This window comes from Thunnus maccoyii, chromosome 5 (genome assembly GCF_910596095.1).
Source record: "Thunnus maccoyii chromosome 5, fThuMac1.1, whole genome shotgun sequence".
NCBI lineage: Eukaryota > Metazoa > Chordata > Actinopteri > Scombriformes > Scombridae > Thunnus > Thunnus maccoyii.
Genome location: NC_056537.1, coordinates 28633617 through 28657870, shown reverse-complemented (window position 1 = coordinate 28657870; position 24254 = coordinate 28633617). Strand labels below are relative to the sequence as shown.

General features: G+C 39.8%; 1 protein-coding gene across 2 annotated transcripts in view; it reads right to left on the bottom strand.

Moving 5' to 3' along the window:
* Positions 1-18216, bottom strand: part of LOC121897716 (polypeptide N-acetylgalactosaminyltransferase 18-like) — a 183215-nt gene extending 164999 nt beyond the window's left edge. The window contains exon 1 of one of the 2 annotated variants that reach the window (XM_042412409.1): positions 17491-18216. In XM_042412409.1, the coding sequence (XP_042268343.1) occupies positions 17491-17734 (244 nt within the window). In that variant the 5' untranslated portion in view covers positions 17735-18216. The remainder of the gene's footprint in view (positions 1-17490) is intronic. The other variant, XM_042412410.1, reaches the window with a different exon arrangement.
* Positions 18217-24254: the final 6038 nt, after the last annotated feature.

Below are 24254 nucleotides of genomic sequence, written 5' to 3'. Positions count from 1 at the left end.
AGATATGTTTGAGGTAAGCATCAGGGCATTGACTTTGGCCTTATTTATATAATTTCTAGTTTTCAAGTCTGCATGGCTGTGAGGGACTGCATCATATAGAATCATATAACATTTGTCTTTTCCTGGTCTGTGTGAAACATACACACTCACAAAAAACATGTCCGCCCATTGTAGTATCAACAGAAACATGAGCAAATCTGCTATCCAGGTCCATTTTTGGACTGTACTGTGTCTGCACCTGCAAAGTACACTTGCTAACTTTTTCATGAGCAACAGGTAGTTTGTTGTCCTGCTGTGGGGACGAAAAGACAAGCATTGACAAAACAATCATCCTCATCTTCACATCTTTCTTCAATCTTAATTAAGACCATGTGACATTGTTCCCAAAATCAAGAATTAACTTTTAGCCTTACCTTGTGAGGCAACGCCTTACAGAAAGTCCTGAAATGCTGTGGCCTGCAACAGTAATATTGATATCTGTATTGGCGTCAAAAATACCAAGGCTAATTCATTACATGTACCTGTAACCAATCATCAGCAGTGATATTTCAATCAGGATCATCGAATGACAGAAAAGTAATCAATATATCAATATAAGTGTGCCACTGTTTGACTTTGACATATTATTAATCCCTGTGTACACTTCATAAAATATACATGCATAATCATTGAAATTTAATGATCTAAAAACATTCCACTATATCACACAAGACTCACTCTTGAAAACCATATGTATGCATTGTTTTTGTGCATATTCATCATTTATACATCTGACCCCTGTGTCTGGTAGAAACATCAAGAGTGGTTTGTGAAGTGGTTTACTGAAGATAAAAAACAAGATTCTGCGGATTACTGCCTCACAAAACAGAATTGCAAATGTTTAAAAATGTTTTCGATGTGAGTTTTCTCTTTCCTGAGATAAAAAAAACCTTAAAGTAAGCCACAGAGAAGCAGCAGTAAAGCCTTTGTCTCTGCAGAGCAGCCTGAGGGGGAAATACATCAGTTTCAAATTCAGACCAGAGGCAGATTTGTGTCATGGTACATTTCATGTCCAACAGACCCCTGTTGTTTCAGAAATATAAAAATTAAACCCTTTTCAGAATAAATCTAGGACAATAGCAGGGAATGTGTCCTACAGGCCATGTTGGTGGCTCAGTGGTTTCAGACACTTTCTGTCTCACACTCTGCATGATCTAATGGAGCACTCTGCTACTCAGGAGGTTGTCTGCATTTCATTCTTAAGTTTCAAGCTGTCACTTCATCTGGGTGGTTCATATGTGACACCAGATTTATTTGAGCAACTGAAGCTAGTTTACAGTTTCAATTAAGAGAAGGTACAACTACGATCCTGTTTCAGCTTAGAGATGTGGTTTAAGCAGATGAGACAAGTGCTTTTTTATATGCAATAAATGCAATAAAAACTTTTTTAAATTAAGGGTGAAATGCCATAAAATAAGGTTGTAAAATGAAGTAACCCACAGAGAAGTTGAAGAACAGCCTCAGGGTACATTTCACCAAGTTTCTGTCATTGGACAACAGTAGTTAGAGCCCGTGAAGTTGCCTGCATATTCCTTGACTTTCTGTACAACATTATCCCAGCGTGGAGAGAAATCTGTGTGTGAAGGTCCTCCCAAAGAGCTGGAAGCTGGTATTTGGCTGCGGGGCAGCAGAAGTGAAGGATGGAAAGGCAGAATTAGGAACAGCAAGTGGCAGTGAATGAAGAGGATGATTTAGGTGGTATATATCTGATAAACAGAGCAACACATGTAATGACTACAATACTTAAATATGTGTGATTTGATGAACTGTGGTACATTTACGAATCAAACTCCTGTTTACTTACATGATAATACACAGTACTTTGTTATTTTTCTTAATAAGACACACACTACACAGCTAAAATGATATGCATTTGTAGAGAGCTTGCATTGGCAACACACCTATTGACATACTACATACACACTTTGTGCTGTGGCCAGTTCACAGCAACCTCAAAAGAGAGACACATAAAGTCCAACTCAGATCAGCCCCATTTGATCCCACACCGAAGTCACAGACAATAATTACACATAGGCAAACAGATTAAATGAGGCATTTAACTAGCACACTGAAATTCAAAGACAGCAATCTAAGCCTCACGATATGACCACTGAGCAACAGCCACCAATATGAAACCTCTAAACTAACCCAAACTGTTTCAACACAGACTGAGAAAATACATCTCTTTTCCAAATATGGATATAACCAATGCAGTTTTCAGAGATGGATACACACAAGCCATTTTAGTCAGATACACTGACTATAAACATATCTGAAGCAAAGCTTGTGAGCTAATTAAAAGTCAGCTCGAGTTTGCAGCTACACTCACATGGCATACTGTTCTCAGTGCGGCGTTTATCCGGTACATCCTTTTCATTATGGCAGTGACAGAAAAGCTCACTAATTGACATATTATATTTTGTTTTTTTCAATCCGTACAAAAACCAAAGTGTCTAAGTGATAAGATGTGGTTTTACGTGGTGTTATATGGTAATCTGACGGTATGATAACACTCCAGGAAGTCACTGCTCCGGGCCAGGAAATAGTCCAACCATAGCCCTCTGTAAAACCATAACTTATTGCCTTTACACTTCAGTTTCTATACAGATTAAACATACAAGATATAATGTGTTAATAAGTGCACTGAAAAGGTGCTGGTTGGGGGATTTTGTTACATTTGGACAGAGCCCAGCTAGCAGTTTCCCACTGTTTCCAGTCTTTATGCTAAGCTAAACTAGCCAGCTGCTGGTGGTAACTTAATATTTACCAAGTGTATGTGAAACAGGTATCTCATATAACTCTTGGCAAGAAAGCTAATAAGGACATTTCCCAAAATGAAATTTAAGCCTGCTGCCACACTGCTCACCTGAAAGCCTCTCCCAAGTAAAAGTTATTATCAGTACTCCCCACTCCCTGCTGTGCTGAGCGTGGTGTTTCCATGACGCCAAAAATCCTCATCCTCATCTTTAGGCTCACATTTTTGGCTTTTGCAGATATTCATTGAAAAATACGTCATGCACCTGAAAGTTATGTTCCCTGCTGCCAGATGACACTGCCAAAAAAACATTTCAAAACTAAGAGGCTTTCTATCAAAATCAGACTCTAAGAAACTAATCCATGCATTTATAACAAGAAGACTAGACTACTAGTCTATTCGCTGGCCTCCCAAAATCAGCTGTGCAGTGACTACAATTAATTACAAAGTGTGGCTGCACGCGTTCTCACTGGAACTAAAAAGTCTGAACAGATTACACCTGTTCTTAAATCTCTGCATTGGCTCCCCATCAAAACTAGAATTGATTTTAAAATATTCAACACAAAACTTTAAATGGCCTTGCACCTCAGAATATAAAAGACATGCTAATTAGTTACAAACCAGCAAGAACTCTCAGGTGCACAGGCAGTGGTCTTTTAACCATCCCTTGTACTAACTCTAAAGCAGGGGAGGCTGCCTTTTGTATTTATGCCCCAAGTAGATGGAATGCCCTGTTGAGGACCTGAGAGAGGCCCCAACACTGAATACTTTTAAAAGCAGGTTAAGAACATTACTTTTCATAACAGTCTATGGGTATGTTCTTTGTATGTTTGTGTGTGTGTTTTATATATTTTGACATTTGTATTTTCTGCACTGATTCTTGTATAACTGCACTAAAACCTGTTGATGCATATTTATCTTCTGCACTTGCACTTTTATGATTGTGTTGTGATTGTATTGTCATTTTATGTGAAGCACATTGTGTTTCCCTGTATACGAGATGTGCTATAGAAATAAAGTTTGATTTGACTTGACTTGAATATTGCAGCTTATCTCAAACAAGGTCCTCACAAAACACAGACAATCTTTTGGTTATAGAAACAGTGAAGAGCAAATTGTGCACCTTTGCCCCTTATGATTAAATACAAAAACAAGGAATAATTAAATTTAGTACCACATCTCCTGCACGTTAACTCTACAGTATGTCATTGACACTTGATGCTTCTTTCTTCACTACAATTTGTGCATTCATATTTATTTTCCTTTAGCCCATCCAGTGCTTGAAAAACGCTACTTTAAGCAGAGACCTGACACCAAATGTGTCAGGCAGCCCCCAAATGACAACTTTATGAGGCTTACAGCCTGAGATAGTCTTCCCAAAGCCTCGCTGAAGGAATTTAGCTGTGGGGCAGCACTGAGGAAAGCCTCCCTGCGGTGTCATAATGCAGCCTCAGGGAAATGCACCATGGGATTTAGAAGACAGTGAGTGACAGTGGCAACTTCACGAAGTGTTGAATTCCATGTTGGACACATTGTGCGTGAAATGTGAACAGGCTCCTTCATGAGAAAGTCCTCTCCTAGAAATGATGACATGTATGCAGCCGGGCAAAGACTGTATGAGAACTTGTGTGTGTATGTGCACGAACACACACTGATTTAAAAGCAGACAGGCTCACAAAGGCTGTGTGCCTTTTTGAGTCTTTGTACTAGGCACACACATACCTCCTTACACACTTCCTGCTTATGGGATGAGACAAGTGTATGCATGAGTGGCTGAATTAGCAGCTTGCACTTTACTGCTTTTGGTATGTGGAAGAGGTGTGTGTGTGTGTGTGTGTGTGTGTGTGTGTGTGTGTGTGTGTGTGTGTGTGTGTGTGTGTGTGTGTGCGTGTGTGTGAGTGGGTGTGTGTGTGTTTGTCATGTCTCCTGTGTGTGTGTGCATGTGCAATGTTGTTCACATTCCAGGGTGCACATATATGTCAAGTCAAAGCCACAAACCACTGCACAGAGTCTCTGCAGTGAGGGTTAAATCCATTATGAAATCTCCTGTGAGTGTGCGTGGGTGTGTGTTCATGTGTGTAAAGTGACAGGGATGGATATTGACCGCCATAGGAACAGTTCCCTTCTTTAATGAACTAGCCTGTTCGTGGCTCTCACAGGACCATTAAAGAGTGCAGTCGCCTGCTTTGCATTTCCAACCAAAGCACCTGCACTTATGGACTCGTTATGTGTTTAACATGGGCGACTAAAAAGAGAAGCTAAAAGTGGAACTGACTGGAAGGATGTGTACTCTGCTAATGAGGTTCAACATGTTATTCAATCACGACAAGTCCTATGTGTATTTCTCATGGTTTAAACACATACCAAGACAGATTCCCTTACACAACTAAAAGCAATAAAGGAAACTTCAATTTCAAACAAACCTCACTGTTTTTGTACTTTAAAGAGAACTTGACACTAAATCTTTTTTGAGTTAATTAAAGCTGCACTAATCAATAATTTTATATGAATGAAGGACCAGATGTCTATGTGTAATGTAAAAGATGTCGCTCATAGTGACAAACCCACAGAGAATTATCACCTGACTTTGCCATTTCCCTTACTTGTACCGGTTGTTTTAGCATCTTTCACCTTGTTGTTTTGGTTTTACAGTCCACAATTTGCTGTTTGGCTCAGTCTCACCACTCTCAACAACCTCATTTCAAGTCACAGCAGGCAACTGCAGTGAAAAAATTCCAATAAACACTGTACGTTACCTGTCTAGCACCAAACAGAAGACCAACAAAGTTAGCAACTAGCTAGTGAACATAGTGGAGCATATAGCAAACAAAATATTTCTCTTAGGGGTTGGTGGAGATCAAAACAGAGCAAAAAAGAAGAGTGAATATTGGACTTACATTCGCCAGGTGGACAGAGACAGGACTCCAAACGAATGCTAATGTTGCTCCATGTCTGCTGGATGTGTAAATAGGCAAATGCTTGCACATTAGCCATATCCACTTCATAAGGTAATTTGTTGCTGCTGTAATTATACTGTATGTATAATAATAATTATATATATTAATATTATAATATACTGTAGACATTTATAAACAAATACTAACACAGAATGATGTGGAACGTTCCATTTGATTCTTCTTGACCGCTACAGATAGTGGAAATCAAGGTCATCCAGAACTATAAGTGACTATGTGATTGACAGTATTTGGGTCAGGTGAAGTGAGGGGGTGGTAGGACAAAGGGTCTGTGCTGTGAGGGGGGCAGGAGTGACAGTGGTGTTGGGGTGAATGTGGTGAAGGTGGTGGTGGTAGGAGGTTGTTTTTTGTGAATATGTGAAGTGGTCATGTTCAAGCTACAACAGTGTTAAGCTGCTCTATAATTTCATTGATTTGATTAGTTCACCAATTATCCATGACAGTTTTTAATGCAGAATTGACTTTGTGAATATAAATGAACACCATAATTTGAGACAGACTTCATCAGTCTAGTGAGCAAGAAACTTTTGTTCTAACACACTGAGCAGGTGTGACCAACCAAGCAAGAAGGATGAATGTGGATTTTGGAAGTTTCTGACACGACATGATGATGGTTAACTTGCAGGTGCACACTAGCTGGAGTGGGCAAATTAATTAATGAGAATTTAATCTCAGCAAATCTGGCTTCAGGCTGCTGCCTGAAGTGGACTTTGACACTATCTGAACTGAAAGTGTAGAGTAGCAAATGACAGTTTGGATAAGTTTGTGATAACTTATAAAAGACAAATCACGTAAAATCAACTGACGAATGGTGGTATACGTGCTTTGTTTTGCATCCACAAAGCCTTTTTGAATAAATATAATGTATTTTTTTACAAATATAGTATTTGTGTAGAGGTAGTTTGGCTGCAGAGACAAAATGCCAAGAGGCTGATAGTGTGGCTCCCCCTGATAACTCATCATTTCCTTTCCAAGATTTGATCTTGGAAAATAACTTCAAGAAACCATCATGCACTCATCTATGCAAACCTAAAACTATGGTAATATTGTTTGTGCTTGTGCATAAATACATACATTTAAAGATAAAAAAGAAACAAGCAGTTGGGAATTTCTTGACATTTTTTAAAAGCTCTGAGGAAAACAAAAAAGAAGGCTTTCTGATTTAGGTCCAAATGAAACATAATGAGTTTGTCTTAATATTAAATGTAATTTTATTCAAAAATTTCACAGTCTCTCAGATTTAAATTAAATATCCAGATAATTGATGCTGTCATATCATTATGAATCTATGAATGTGTCATGATACAAGAACTGAGATTCAAGGTGGTCAAGGTCAGGTTTTCCTGCACAAACATGCTGCTCATTGTGTCGCCTCTCATTAGGGAGACCTGGTGTCTCACTTTATGCGAGACTGCACAGCAATTTTATCCCGCGTCCCACATCCCACATATTGAGACAATGTCCTGCACTTTTATTGGCTCTAGTTTTCAAAAGTCAAACCACTGCATGACAGACATTTTTCTAAAATGGGGCTTTTATCCAATGGCTCTGAAGAAAGCAGGGAAGGCTGTCATCACACAGCTGTATTTGATGTCAATCAAACTGCACACATCAAGTGCAGGTAAACCTGTCACCATCTTTGCTGCCTACGCTACGCCCAACAGGGAAAATTGCAAGTTACCACAAACTACCACAAAGAAAAAGAAATACAGCTACAACGAAGACTGGGAAACTACTTATAACAGTGTGAAGCAAAGAAATTTGCCACATGTGGGGGAATGCGACATGAAGTGACACAGTACGTGTGAGTCTCACAAGAAATGCCAATCTATGGATGAATTCCTACTGTAACCCAAAGATGATTGCCAGACAGATAAGGTAATAGCAGCTGAAATAACTGGCGTTTACCACACTGTGCAGCACTCCCAATCATACAGGTCTACAGACTGTGGTAGTAAGCTAGCACCAGTCATTTTTTCAGAGATTTCAAAAAAATGTCATGTGGTCATACAAAAGCGCTCATAGTTACAGATGTGCTTGCACCTGCCTCTGTGGAGAATTGTTTGAGAAAATTAAAAACACCAATGGTTCAATTCCAAATCGACAAAAATGGCCCGCTGTCAAGAGGCTGGATAGCTATCAAGAGCTATTTCTTGTCACTGGGAGAGGATCAGTGCCCAAAGTCACTGTGACAACTGTTTAAAAAGGATCAGGACAGTGATGGGTAAGCCCTTGAGCTACAGGTGTACCTGTCCTTCCTCAAGAATTTGCCGAAGATCTTCATTGATGTTGTGCTGCTATTGGAGGAAGAGGACAGGACTGTCTGTGAGCTATATAAGATTATGTTCACTCTCAAGATGAAGCAATGACAGATGGATTCCTTTTTTGGAATGGAGACCAGTGCTATCATCCAATGATTTCCAGACCAAAAGACAGCAGCAATCAAACATGATCTTTCCAATTTCTACAAGGCTGCACTCAACTACCTTGAAAAGTAGTATGACTTCTCAGACAACAACTACCAGAAGAGTGTTGAAAGCTTGGCACCGAGGAGCAAGTTCATATTGTCCCATCTTGGTGATGCGGTGGAGGTCCTCCAGATAAGGGGGAAACTGGACATGGATGAACTGTATGAAGAATACTGTGTGACTTTGCCACACCAGCAGGATATTGTGGAGAGAAGAACTCCTGTTGTGGAGAAGTGGTCAACCTTGCTTTGAGGCACAAGGACACCAAATATGACTGCTGTTGCATCCTTTCTCTTCAGCATCCCCTTTACTAATGCTTCTGTAGATATAGCGTTTTCCCTCATGAAGGCAGCGTGGACTGGCCAACGGAACCGGTGCACGCACAAGTGTGAAACTTGGATACAGTTGTAAGGAATTCTACACCTATGCACTCAAGGGGAAAGCCTCATTGTAAGCTGCACACTCAAACAAAAAGTATAAAGTCAAGGAGAACATCTAAGGTAAGATGAACTTTGTTTAGAATATAGAATAAAATATTGTGGGCCTCCAGTGTGGTGCTAGATTTTAATACAGGGGTATTCTTGTGTTTCAGCCAGGTGCTTTCGATGGGGCTGGAAGTGCATAACTTGTGAGGACCTGCCTGCAGTTGTTGCAGTGATGGACAAAGTAGAAAAGTCTGAATAATAATATTTGGAATGCACAATCATGCCATTTGGTTATATCTGTTGTTAGAGATAATATAGGCAGGGTCACTTAAAGTGTAAGAGCAGGAAAACCACTGAGTGAAAATCTGTTTAATTTAAGGATGGACAAAGTGTACGAGGCATAGGAAAGTTCTTTGATCTAAATGTATTACTTTTCTTTTTTGGATATACTATCCTGGGTTCGCCCTCAATTTTATATGCCATGTACTCTTTTTAAAGCACCAGTAGTATACTTGAAAGAACGGAAGCCATGACTTGAATCCCATGTCAGCAACCTGTCTGTTCTCTTTTATTATATAGTTTAGTCAGATTCAATGTTGAAGAGAAGCACAATACTTTTAACGGTTATTGGAATAGAAAAAGGGAATACATGAGTGCAAGCAGACTATTGCATAAGACCATGAGAACTATGAAACTTTAGCTTCCTTTTATGCTTTCTGTATTTACTTAGCCTGGGAGTTAGGAAAGTTGCATTCAAATAAAATATATTTGTTAAATCCTTCACATGCTAAACGCCTAACCTGTAACCTGCACGGTCTATTGTGTGCTACTGAATCAACCAGAGGGCAAAGAGAATATGTTACAAGCTAATGGGAAGAATAAAAATGTTTATTTTTTAATTTAGATAGACATATTATCAAAATTTTAGACTACCTCTCAGCATTCATAACGTGTACCACACAAACATACTTTTTGTCCCACCTTTGGTTTGCTGGGATCTGGTCACCCTTCCTTTCATCCTTGTGAGTGGCCTTCTGTGGCAGTATGACTATGAATTTTTAAAAGAACATTCAGCTGCTCTGACCTCATCCCCAATTCCAGACATTGTCTCAGCCAAACAAGTTTCAGTTCAAAGAGCTGCTCACAGTTTTGAACCATATCCCTGGAGAATCAACCTGCACAAAGTCAACAGAGTTGATCTCTAATCTTGTGTCAGTGCAGCAGAGCCACAAACTCCTCTTTAATTCCATCTTGGCCTTGAGTCTTTCCTTGCATTTCTTGCTTTGAGACAGGCTGGATGTGCAGTACAGCATCATAGGGGTTATTTATGAGAACTAAAACTGTCGTCATCCGTGTGGGCTTCCAGGGCAGTGATGGTGATGATACTGATGTGACGTGTAGCTTGATCCATCCTGTATCTTATTCATGTAGAGAATCTCTTTGACACTCCAGCAATGCTCTGACTCAGTATGACATGCATCTCTGAGGACTTTTGCTGAACATCACCTATTATATTACTCACACTGATGTAAAATCTGATCTAAAATGTTCATACCTGCCTGTTTATTGCTGTATCATATTGTGCAAGGTGTTATATTTGACTGTGTTTGCAATAAATGATAACACCTGATTGCAACTGAAAAAGGAATACTGACACTTGAGCTCTGACGTTACAACCAAGCAGCAAATGTTACTACAACAGTGGCAGCTGGTGACTCAAAAAAATGGGGAGGGTAAGAGGAAAACCAACCCACAGCATCATGTTATTTTAAACTAGTTTGGCTACTTATCTCTACTTTCTTATGTTCAAGTTAGAGGGAACCTCTATGGATGAACCTCCTCTGCACTACAATCACTACAATGTGTCTTAGATGGACAACTCAGTAAAGGTCATTGATCACACTAAGTGGTTACCTTTCACCTGTTAAACTTTGTCCCTACTGGCCACCAAAGACACACTGGGTCAATAAAATCAAAGCATAACAATGGCTCTAGAGAAGGACTATTTTTTTTTGCCTTGGACTAAGCCTCCAATGGAGCACATAATCCCAGGAGGTACACTGCCCTCTAAAGCTCTACCAATCAAGTAGTTTATGTTGCAAATGGTTAAGAAAGGGCTGAGGCCATGGGTACAGGTTCCAGATTCTCTAGACATTATTAGTGTCAGGATCGCTTTGTGCAGGCATGAGCCACTGTTTTCAAAAAGGCAGAGTGGAGACAAGTAATCAGATTGCAGTTGTCCAAGACGCAAACTGAATGCTACCCACAAGAAAAGTGAATTTTCTGTTTCAGACTTTACAGACCTGTACAACACCACCTTAAAATTATATGACAATCTTGCCTGGAACACTACAGTATGGCGGAATATCAGATCAAATGGTGCTGTTTGTAAATAAGCAGACAGTAAACCATGGCGCCTCGCAGCTACCTGGTGCATGCTGGTGTCGTAAACCTGTGCTACATCTACAGTTGAACAATGAATTATTTTTTGGAAGAAAAGTGAAAAAGTGCATTTACTCAAATTTCTCTGACTGACTGGCTTGAAAAAAAAGAAAACTCAGAGATGGGGGCTGTAGTTTTCTGGTTGATTAGTTGGTCGATATGCTCTTGTCTGACCAAATTCTCATTGGTCGAATAATCACCGTATTACTTTCATAAGAAGAAAAGTGCTACATCAGTAGCCTTCTAGGATTAATCCATTATTTCCTGTGGCGGGAGAGACAGACAAACAAATTACCTGAAAACGGGGGTATATTTAAAACCCCCATTGTTTTCACAACTTTGAATTTGCCCAACCTAATGGAGACTGCTAGGTCTAACTGTACTCATCGTTTACTGAACGTACTGAACATTTATTCAATCAGTGTTTCTCCTATAATTATAACAACGAGGCCAGGCCAAAAAAATTTTTTTAATGCCAAAAATAACACCAAATATCCATTCATTCAGAAATCAATAGTGTTTGGGAGCCTCTATGCAGCGATACATGAGTCAACCTCTGTGTCGGCGCAGCCCAGTTAAGGAATACGGCATTGCGTAATATGTGTGTGTAGCGGTTGGGAAAGAGTGAGTGGCAGAAAAGTGGCGGTGAATGCGAGCGGAGCAGAAGAAAAGGTTAGCAGTAAGTTGTCAGTCTGGCAGTAAATGCTCAGTGCAGACTACAGTAAATAGTTAACATTATACTATAGTATAACTTGACTACAGCCCTATTCCTCAGCAACAAGCAACAATATTTTGTCTAATTCAGATTCAATTTTTTTTTTCCAGCAAAAAAGACACTTTCCAGGACAATTTTCTAGGTCACCAGTTGTAGACAGGTGAGGCTAGAAGTTAATTTTGGATCTTGCCTTAAATATCTCCACCAGAAAGAGATGGGGATGAGCTCCCCTGAAACAGAACTTAATAATCTACACAATGCTGTCAAGGATCAGAGCAAGGCAACCGTACGGAGGAGGTGAAACAAAGCCATCAAGCTTTAATCCAAAGAAAGTGACACTTCTGGAATTGTGAGTGTCACACCTCCTCCATCTGACAGACGCATACAAGAATATAGAAGCGGATTCGTCACCAAATTGAAACACCCTCCCTGGCAGATTTCCTTTCAATTTCAGTGGTGTGAGAGTGCAGATGAGAAGTGAGGGACGGGAGGTCTTTAACATTCACAGGAGCAGAAGTCACCCCTGATTTAATATGAAACCCCTTTATATCTGGGATAATCCCGCAGTTTTGAATGTCCACCTGCATCAGTGTTTTCTTTCTTTCCTTACTCTTCCACTAAATTGCATTATTTTGTATCATCCTCAGGCATCTTAGGGTGCAACTGGCAGCGAAACTAAGAGCACAGAGCCAAAAAAGGCAACAGGATTGATTTCTCTGTTCCAACGTCCCTGTGCACCTGTGTGTTACAGTGTCAAGGCAGCCTGAACCGACTGATGTCAGAATGTTTACAGTGACAGTATTTTTCATGCAACGATACACAGGCTCTATAGGCAGGCAGTGACATCAACATCAGATCTCACACCACTGCCATACATCTTTGATGACACGCCAGACACGCAACTTACACCATGAGCGCTTGCACACACCCACACACCCACACACGGTCTCAGAAGTCCACCCTGCACACTCCTCCTCTTCAGCAGACTGTCAACATGGATCAACTTGCAACTCTCATTGCGTTCGACTCATAAAGAGACTACTAAAAATAAGACTTGTATTTGGCAGGATAGAAACAAATAATGCAGAACATGGATCAAAACACAACATCACATGTGAGGAGGCAGATCCTCTGAAGATGCAGATGAGACATTGTAGCCAAGAATCCATTTTGTCTTGTAGAAATAAGTATTCTTCTGCTCTTAATTATGTGTGTCTTACAATTATACAGTCATACAATGTGGGAATGAATGACTGTAAACAAACGTGTTAAAATATGTACTGTTTCATGACCTGAATCTCTTCCTCACTGAGTCTCGGCCTCGCCATAGCCAGCAATGTAACATGGCACCAGCCAGAGGGGCCACCTGATACCTTCAGCAGAGCCAGGACGTCTCATTTCTGCTTAGCTAACCGAATGGAACATCCACCCTACACTGTTTTTTTTATTCTTGTTTTTTCCTACACTGAATTGGTTTTCATACACAAAGATTGTTTTTTTGTTTTCGTTTTAAAACCTGATGATTTTATGACATGTCTGTTTTATTTTGCTGCCTTCGTAAAGCACATAAATTAAATACATATTTTTTTCATTTCAATTTAATTTTTCTTGATTCTTGACTTATTCCTATATTTTGTTAGTGCATTATTATTTGTTTTTATGTGAAGCACTTTTCATGACCTCTACTGTATGAATTGTGCTATATAATGCATAGAGACAAATATATAACTCAACTAATAAACTGTAAAATTATTTAAGAAATGATTAAAAGTCAAATCATTATGAAATGTTATTTCATTTTTCTTGTTTTCATAGGGTAGGGTGGGCAAGGTATTTTAAAAAAGTATGTTTTTATTTAATAATGGAATTTTTCCCAATGTTTTATTTCACAACAGTGGTGTTTTCACCGCAGCCTTATATTTCAGCCAATCACAGCTTATTCTAGCAGGCTCAACCACTAAATTTTGCCAGCTAACTAGGCAGATTTGTGAGATTGGATTATCACTCAGCACCAAAACCAGTATTAACATAAGTTGGCTAATTCAGAGTTACCTCTGGATGAGTTTTGATTCTAAAGGTGTTCCTCAGAAAAAGACACATAAAACTCTGTAGGAAGAAAAAACACACAATCTTCCTCTTTGGTTGTTGTAGCCAACAGGAGCTAGCTAGTTATCCGTAAATTGTTGAACTTTCTGAGAAAGGCTGAGGACATGACAAGCTGAAAACTGAATGGGCGGTGATAACTCCACTGTCATGAAAAATGACACTATTATATTAAAAGTGGCAAAGGGAAAAGGGTTAGCCATTATTAAATAAAAACTTGTGAAAAAGGGAATTTTGAAATCAACATTTATGTAATGAAACAAACTTGAATAAAACTCTTTTTTAAACTATTCAAATGAATAGTTGTTTCATGATGTCATATTTATTTATCTAATACACAACATTTTGGGTCTCCACTTCATGACCTCAGATTTGAAGTTTTGGCTTCTCATGAAGTGACAAACGACATGAGCTACTGCATTAACAGGTGACATCACCATGGACTTTTGAAAGTACAGGAACATTTAGCCCTTGAGAGTTATTAGTAATATGCTCATATAACCCTTATTCAAACATCACAAACCCAGTCCGTCAGCCTCCGGTTTACAGCCAATGAAAGTAGTATCACTAAAAAGGTTTTTATCTATCTATCTATCTATCTAAGTACAGTTTATATTTTCTGTGCTCCCTACCTGTAACGTTGAATTATTCTCATTCATAGCTGCATGTCGGCTTCACAGTCTGGTCTTTTTGTATCAGTGACAAAGCATAAACACATAAACACATCAGCCCCTGGCTGATAATGTAATCTGGCATCGGCTCCGAGGACCAAGCAGAGTGGAGGAGAGGAGTGCGCCAAGCACTCCGGAGGCTAAATTTACTCACCCGCTATAACCCCGGAGCCTATGCAGATTCCATTAGCACTTCTCAACAGTTCAGTACACCATCAGTCTGCTGTTCTCCATGTGAATGATGAGCATCCTTTGTATCATACCAACATCTCTGCAAAATGGGGAGCTGCACTTTGCATAGTTAAAAGGATCCAAAGTACTGTGTTAGAAAACACTGATAGTAGTGTGGTTCAATCATAACATCATGCAGCACATACAGGTATGTGTACAAGTTTGTAAGTTTGCATTTGACTGTTTACCATACTGGACAAGATAATGTTCTCTATCCATATGTACCACTTGTAAGACACTGATGCTGAACCACTGGGACAATACCACTATAAAATTCCCATTCAGAGTGGAAACAGAGTGCCCCCTGTTGTAGGCTGCCACTGTGACCCAACAGCTGGCTTTGTTCACATTTGGATTTATTGTAGATTTTACGTCCCCTCATTACCTGAGCAACTGATACAAGGGCAGAAAGAATGCAGGTAGTCGAAGTGCAGCAGTAACAGCTTGGTTCACCAACTGTGAGGACGTCCAAAAAGTGTCTATTTTCATTTACAATGGTAAAAATACAGATTATTCTCCATCCGGGCACATACAAAAAATTTAATTAATTAGGACTGGGGGTTTAATAAGTACATGAAAGGGAAATATCACTCAAGGCTCTGCTGCTGTCTGTTTGATTAATGAAATGTATGTCATTTGCATATATTCAAAATACTTAAAATGACTGTTTAAGCACTGTCGAATTCTGTCAAGAATCAGCACCATCATATTGATAGCAAATAAAAGTATGTTTAAAAGTTTGTTGTGCTCAAATTATGATGCAAAGCCTTATCTTTTTCTTATCTAAAAGAAAACGTGCAAAGCATGTGCACTGTAAGTGTGACGTCTATGGCTGTATGTCAGCAGTTATGTATCTATGCATCTGAAATGATGTTTTCCCTCTGAACAGTATTAATTTAGCCTCTCTGATTAGAGACGCCCATCCGCATGCATGTTCTCAACAAGCTCATCTGAAACAGAAAATTAATCCCGGATCAACAGCCTTTCTCAGAGATGTTTGATAAATTATGGTCCTTATCTTACAGAGGAATGGCGTTCTCTACTGTCTATTGGGCATTAGAGAAGAGCTCTCACCATAAAGTGATCCAGTGTTAATCATCTCAGTGCTGCGCTTGAGTGCATGTTCTCCTACGTTCAGTTAGTGAATCATGCACTGTCCCATTTAGCTGAGGATAAAGGAAGAGTTTGTCCCACTTCTTAATGTGTGTTGACTCATTGATGTACAGCTCTGAGGAGGGTAATTAAAACACAGAGGACTCAGGGGGAGTACTATTAGTCCTGTGTGTGTTGTTGCAACATTTTATCAATGAACAAAACCGTAAACAGACTATCTTGAGTGCTTGTGTGGTGCCGTGAAGATGATGTTCGCAGATTCTGAGTGACGTGAAAAAGTTTGCCGGGTCCAACTCTGACCTGATTAACTCTTAGACAATTGACCTAATCTGATTTCTGAATTTAGGTTGGACTTAAAGAGCTGGCCAGAAAGGGCTGTAAATAGGTCATGATGCAAATACAAGTAGCATATTCAAATAGAACACTTAAAGGTCAATGAACTTAATTGAGACACCACTCGCATCAAAATCCTCATTTAATGTTCTGATGAGTTGATTATCGTGGTTAATATTGTGTGTCTGTGAATATGGTGACAAACAACAGTACTACTATAAAACAATAAAGCTGGACCAGCAATGCTCCTCTATGATGAACACGTTATGTGTCTGTGTGGCCCTGCAGTGACCGTCTCACACCTTCCTGATCTTACAGAATCATCAAGTGTTTCTCTTTTGTCCGGTGAATACTTCGGCTTTATGCAGTATAGAGCTGAAAAGCTTTGTTGATAAATTGATGATTTGATTGACAGAAAATGAATCCACTATTTTGATAATTGTTTAAATCTTTTATTAGGCAAAACTGCCAGAAATTCTCTGGTTCAAGCTTCAAAATGTGAATATTCTCTGATTTTCTCAGTCTCCTGTTGTATCAAACTAAATACCTTTGAGTTCAGACAAAAAGTTATCAGTTGCAGCCGTCTTACAGTATATCCCAGTGTAAGGAACTCATTTATGATATTCCTTTATGAGGACTTCAATATTTCTTTGGGATGTTACAACAGCTGTCTGCTATTCAAAGGAATATTTTTTTGTTTTCAAAAAAGGAGACTTCACTCTACTATCATCACTCATAATAAATAAACGTTTTACTTTTGGCATCAGGTGAGCCGATTATATAACTGATCATTCGATTACCTTTTTAAAAAGTGCTCATCACAGGTGACAACTTTAAATTGCTTGTTTTGTCCGAATAACAGCCTCAAAGCCAAAGATATTCAATTTATAATGATATAAAACAGAAAAAGCAAAAGCTCATTTTTGGAACCAGAGGATGTTGGAATTTTCTGCCTGATAAATTACTTTAAAAACTGTCAATTAATTGTATGTTGCTCGACTAATTGAATAGAAGCACTGATTAATTAACTAATCATTTCATGACTAGAAAAATACTGTAATATATATAGCTCAATATTGCTACAGGGAGTTAAGTTGGTCATGTAAAGTAAGTATTAGAAGGCTAAGATGTATTTAGGCTGGTGAGGACCAGAATCTGATGCTGCTTCGAGTGCGTGATGGACTCAAACTTTCACCGTAATAACACCACAATGTGCTGACCTTTGATGTGCTCGTTGACGACGCTCTCCAGCCTGTCCAGCCTCTCGATAATCCTCAAGGTTTCCCCCTTACTGTCCTCCTCAAACTTTCTCTCCGCCTCGCCGCCGCTCTCCGCAACTTTGGGACCGCTGTTGGCCACATAGTTGGTGATCCAGCCGACGTACAGGAGACACACGATGTTGGTCATGCCGCTCAGGATCACGCATGTCGACACCAAAGTTTTAGTTCTCCTTGTGCACAGCATCGCGACATCCCTCCATGGGCTTCTTCTTCTTCTTCCCGACGCGCGCAGGCAGGTGGATGGAGGAGAAGACGCACTCGAGAAATGTGTCTAAATGAAACTACAGCGATGCGATGTGTGGAGTCAGTCCGCCTGTGCGCTCTCAGGTCCGGGCTGAGGTATAGCTAATCCTCCGGAGGCTTTAAAAGCTTCACCCTGCCGTGATATTAGTATTTCTGATATTGGCACTAAGAGGGAGAGTTCCCGCTGAGCAGCCGGTCAGTCAAGCTGCGCTCAGCCGCTGCAAAGCTGTCAGACGCAGCGCTGCAACCCCCCACCCCTCCCCTCCGCCCCCCGCCAGCCTGTAGTCCTCATACAGCCCAATAGGCGGGGAGGAGGCGGGCTCTGCCTGCCTCTGCCACCCCCCTTCACAGCTGGAGTACGCAGAGGAGGGTGGAAGGGAGGAGGGCAAAGCAAAGAAGCTGAAGTGCATCGACCCAGCAAGTGATGAATAGGCACAGTGAGGTAACTGGAATGAAAGTGCGTTTATGTAAAGGGTGGACTGTCTTGTGTGCGTTAATGTATGTTTGTGATGCTTAGACCATGTGTACAGGTTTGTGTGTGGTATGAAAGTGTGTTCAAACACTGTAGATTCTGTTGTAGTACAACAGATGTACAGCACCTGTAAGGGCAAAACACCAAATAGTAACTTAAAGGACAGGTTCATAATTTTTCAAGTCTGTCTTAAAACAATATTGAGGTACCCATATGAACACTGAAACTGTTTTTTCTTGCTGTAATCATTCTTCCTGTTCATACTGGCCATTAAAAGATCCATTCCTTATGCATGTTCAGTGTTGGCCTCAGTGATGGGAGCCAAAATCCACAGTCCTCCTTCAATGCAAAAATGTATTTAAACGTTAATCTGACACTAATACGAAGCATCAGCCATCTGAATTTGTCAAATAAACTGGATATCTTTCAAAGTTGCTTTGTTTTTAGTGGAAACAGGAAAACACTGTCCAAGGAAATAAAGAGAAAATTTTATTCTAAAAAGTAACTAACTTTGGAAGATGTCCATCTGATTTAAGTAACTCGGACTGTTGACGCATCATATTAACGTTAGATAAACTTGTAAGTACATCTTTGGAGGGGATCTTTTAATTGGCAGTATTAACAGGAGGAATGATTACAGCAAGAAAAACCTATTTCATTGTTCATTTGGACACTTGAATATTTTTTTAAGGCGAACATGAAAAATAGTGAACCCTTCCTTTAATACTGTTCCTTTTTTCAACACATCCTCTCAGCAACTGGATTAGGGAGACCCCAAACCACATTTTACATTTTTACATTTCACTTTTTTTAATCCCAGATTTTTATTTTTAACATATCAGGTTACAACATCATTAGATCTAATTCAAATCTATTTTTAATATTTGGAATCTGGGGTTGGGTGACAAAAATTGTGGAGTTTAAGTCCTTCAGCAGCCTTATAGCTGGCACCTGTGCCAGCTCAGTGACAGCAGTAATAAATTTATTTAGTAGTTTTGGGTTAAAAAAGGACACATCATTTTGTTATGTTTGACATAACTTTGCTAATAGCTAATTTCATTTCTGTTGTGCATTTTTGTGGCTATGTGAAAACTATTGTGCTATTAACATAACAAGGTTTAAATATGAGGATATGATCTAAAATTCTTTATGCTCTTTTAATTATTAATGGTGTGACGAAGTGGGTGAGACCACACCATTTTTCACCATTACACTTTGATGTATTTCTTTCCATACTTCCAATTTGTTTGTTTTCAGCCAGTATAACATATGTGTGTAGCATTGCTTTCACATACTATCCTGCATTTGTTTTTGTTTAACATTGTTTAGTTATATCTAGATCTGCATTTATGGTTTAATCAAAACAGAAAATGATTTTATGTTCACTTATTGTTTATTGATTTAAACGCACAATATGTAATTTCAGCCACTGGGGGTCTCTCAATCAAAGCAATAACAAAAGACGGAGTGTGATGACGGTGTGAAGTAGCAAGGGATCATGGGAGTTGTTGTCTTCGTTGTTAAATCATGGAAGAGAACGAGCGAAAGTCACTAGTGCGCATGCTATATGGGCCGCACAATGCGGAAGATCCGGGCACTTTCATGCCGGGAAGTTGATTTTTTATTGCTTCATGCGCCACTGAGCAACTTTCATAGAAATGAATGGAGCCCCGTCTCTGACGCTGTATCACGTTCTCTTTATACATCCATGTGTTAAATTACCAGCTTCACCGGGATAGGATTACTCCAGTGTTAATCATTCGGGATGTTTTTGCCGGGAGCCGAAATACCCTCAAAGGTCTCCTTCTCTCCAGAACAAACGGACCCGGAGATTACAGGTAAAAACACTGAATAAAGCTGTTTCACCTAAAAAATCAGTGTTTCTCCGACGATGTACGGCGACCACCGGACGTCCGGTACGGGCTGTTAGCCGAGCTGCTGCTAACACTTGTTTGGTTTATTTCTCTCATAACTTAAGATCCAGACGTTCGACCGGTTTCTCCCGGGAGCCGAATTATTCGCAGAGGTCTCCTCCTCTCCAAAAATAAACGTACACGCAGATTAAAATCGTTAAAGTACTAATTAAAGCCGTTTTACCTAAAAAAAAATCAGTGTTTCTCCGACAATGTATGGCGACAACCGGACGTCCGGTACGGGCTGTTAGCCAAGCTGCTGCTAACACTTGTTTGGTTTATTTCTCTCATAACTTTAGATCCAGACGTTCGGCCGGTTTCTCCCGGGAGCCGAATTATCCGCAGAGGTCTCCTTCTCTCCAAAAACAAACGTACACGCAGATTAAAATCGTTAAAAATACTAATTAAAGCTGTTTCACCGAAATTTTTTTTAAAAAAAAATCAATTTTCAACAATTTTCTAACAAATCTAACAGTGCCTTCCTGGAGGCACTGTTAGCCGAGCTGCTGCTAACACTTGTTCGGTTTATTTATCTGATAACTTAAGATCCAGACGTCCAATGACTAAAATCCTTCTTCCGGCTAAAAGATATAGTTAAAAGCGACCTAAATTTATCATGAAAATGTGGCTTAAAACTGAATAAAAGTCCATTTATAACAGTTTCTGTGGAACAAACACAACACTGATGTATTATCTTGTATGTGTGTAAGTTACTCTTTGGTAGACGCCATTGTAGCGGACAAACACAGCGCCGCCGTATGCATCTTGTGCATGTTTACTCTTTGGTAGAGGAGGTATGATGCCATTGACATGCGACCAAATGAAACGGTCCGTTACTTTTGATTAAATTACAGATTTCTCTGGGTTTGAACATTGTTGGAAACATTTAGGATAATGTAAGTACACAACTCAACAAAATATATAACATAGGTCTAGTTGTTTTTAGACATTTTAATGTGGAATAATTACATATTATACCTTTTAAGTCCTGAGTTTCATATATCAGCTTGTTTTGTTTTTTACCATACTCACCAGGAGACAAAAAGGTCACCCAATGACTTCCCTGCTGACATCACCAGTGATGTTATGGGTTGGATCAAGTATGGGGGGGATTTATTGTATTGAGTTAAATGTTTGGTTTAGTATGTATGTGATGTACTCAGTTTTGGCTTATGGTGAAGACTATGGTGTGGATGATGTGTGTGTAAATAATGTTAACTGATAGAAGTAAAACTGTCATATGCCAGTTATTGGTGTCAGGGAAAGGACACCCCTGCAAGAAATGTAGTTCTGCCTAAATAGATTGGAGGGCCTGTTTAAAGGGAAAGGTGTTGGTTTTGCAGTTTTTTTCTATGGTCCAAAAACAATATGAATAATACTGGCGAGGATCTTGCTTTTAAAAAAGTAATACATACAATTTAGCTCCCGTTCCCACCTCAATAAACTTTTGTACAGTCCCTAAATTTGCTGGTATTCTTGCTTTTTACCAAGGAGTACGCATAGACATCACTAACGATTCCAGCATAATTGTTCACATAGTTGCTTGTGAACTGTGTGTGTACAGTTGTGGACGAGCTCTGTGAGTTTCTCTTCAAAACTTTCCGCCATTGTTGTGGTGATCGAGTCTGCTGCTGACCTCACTTGAATTGCATCTCGTGGACATGTAGCGTTAATTTCTGAGGACGTGCACAACCAACACTCCCAAGGAACACAGGACAAATGGGGTGAACGCGTATTTAAAAGCAAGTATATCAGCGGCCTAGATGTGTTTGTATATACTGTACAGTAAATATGAGCCTTCATGACTTTGTCCAAAAGCCTCTCATCTGCATCACTTTCTGCCTCCCTGGCTTCTTATGAATACACTCACACACATCCGATCGCTGGCCACCTAGGGTGTCTACCTGAGAGCTAAAGTTACTTCAGAGTTTCACATCACCAACAGATGGATCTCACAGTTAAAGCCTCTGGGCTGCTGCTTTCATCTTTGTCTTTCATCCACTGCTTCGCCAATAACACACACACACACACACACACACGTGCAAATACACACGTACACACATGTGGCGCCGAATTGAAAACTCTCCATTCACCTAAGAGCACTCTGGCAGATTCAGCCGACTTGCCTACGGTATAAATAATGCATTAGATCTGAAATATTAAGGCTCTCTGCTCTATGCTGCTTTCAATCTTGTCTGACTGACTGTCTGTCTATCTATCAGTCTGTTTGTCTCACTTCCATGTTTCTTCTCTCTCTTTTTGTCCAAAAAAGGAAGCAAAAATAGTGTGTTTTTCAGAATGTGCAGCATGACGACATCCTTTTTTCAAAAAAGGGCCAGTCATTGTCATCCTGTAACTCATGCTCACAGTTGTGGAAGTGAACCTAATGAGCAGCTTCAAGGCAATCAGATGGAATATCAAAGAGAGATTTTCCATGGCTCAGTTTTATCAAAAAGACTTGTTCATTCAGCCTAAAGTCTAGAGTTACCCCTTGTTCACACATGCAGACTAAAAGTGGGAGACTCTCTCTTGCTTCTCATGAGCCTTAAATTCACAGACGTGTTTTGCATTAAAGATAGCCCTTGGAGTTTTTCTGTAAACAAACAAAAATTATGTTTTCATTCACAGTTTCTCACCAAAACACATTGTGTGCTATGGTGGAGTGGCCATCGGGAGAACCGAGAATCGTTACACAAATTGGGCCGATGGCTCAGTGGAAAGAAAAGAAAACACCAGAGAGACAGAGAGAGCTGTGCTGGAGTGATTGGCCAAGTCAAGCGGGATGCACGGCCCAAAGTGGTTCTGCTTAGCTGTCATCATCAGCAGCCTCACGTTTGTGTCCCTCCCAAGCAAATGTTCGGTTCAGTTAAGTCCAACATCTCCACACACCCGTTAACAGTTTCTTTTAACATGTCTAAGAGGAAGTTAAAATCCAGAAAAAAAGAAGCATTCAAATGCTTCAAATAGTTTTGCAGTTTTCTCCCAAAAGGGAGAAAATAACTGCCCAATTGGAGCTAAGTCCTTGGAGTTGAAAACAACTTTTCCCCAATTGAAACTAGCATAAAATTAGCAAAAATTGTATCCTTTCTCAATTTCCAACTTCATGGTTGGTAGGTTGTGCCAGGGTGTTATTTTGAAATTAAATTCAGTGAGAAAGATACAAACGTGCTAATGTCCCCTGATGACTGGAAACTGCAACTAATCAGAAACAGAAGCACGGATTTGTTTCTACTCAACTACATTAAAGTGCTTCAAAAACAACAACAACAAAAAAAACAAAGGAGAAGCTAACTGTCACAGTCAGTGGCTTACCGATTCCCCATGATATAACTGTAATGAGCTACCTGGACTTGAATAAGAGCAACGTGTGATGCATGGAAACACATTGTTCAGGAAATGAACTACTTTGTTGTATAGTGGCAGGGGAAAAAAACATACCATCGGAGCTGGGTATATGAATTATGTGCTAAATGCTAAACACGATGCAAGCTTCAGGCTAATGAGAGGCAAGACATGGCCTGCCACTTTGAGTCTGGATGTGTGAACAGGGGGTTAGAGCCTTTGGTACACTGTTGGGTGATTACGCAGTTACTGTAGCAGCAGTTCAGAGATTTTAAAAAAACAAAACATGCAGATCCTCCCACCTGTACAGGGAATTTGTTTCATGTGGATTCAGTATTTCCAGTCTAATAGGATTGTATTTAAAGATTTAAAGCCACAATTTGTATGAGAAGAGATGACTGCTAAAACATGCTGAAACTAAGCTCACGGCAAGTGCTGCATGCATCTGGATCTCTCATGACATGACACACTTCACCATGAGAAGACTTAAAGAAGGCTGCCAGGGGAGCACTGTGTTTGATATCAGTGGACACCATCTCTTTGAGTTGCTCAGACAATATCGAGCTGATTATGTGGGGCCATGCCTGGCTGCAACAAGGGCTTAATTAAATCAGTTTGTGGATGGATCAATTGAAAAGCCCTCTGTGTTGACAAGTGTTTGCTCTGACAGAAAGGATGAGAGCTGCAGCCCCCTGCGCTGCAAGCTAATAGCACAATCAGCTCAGATGAATGGC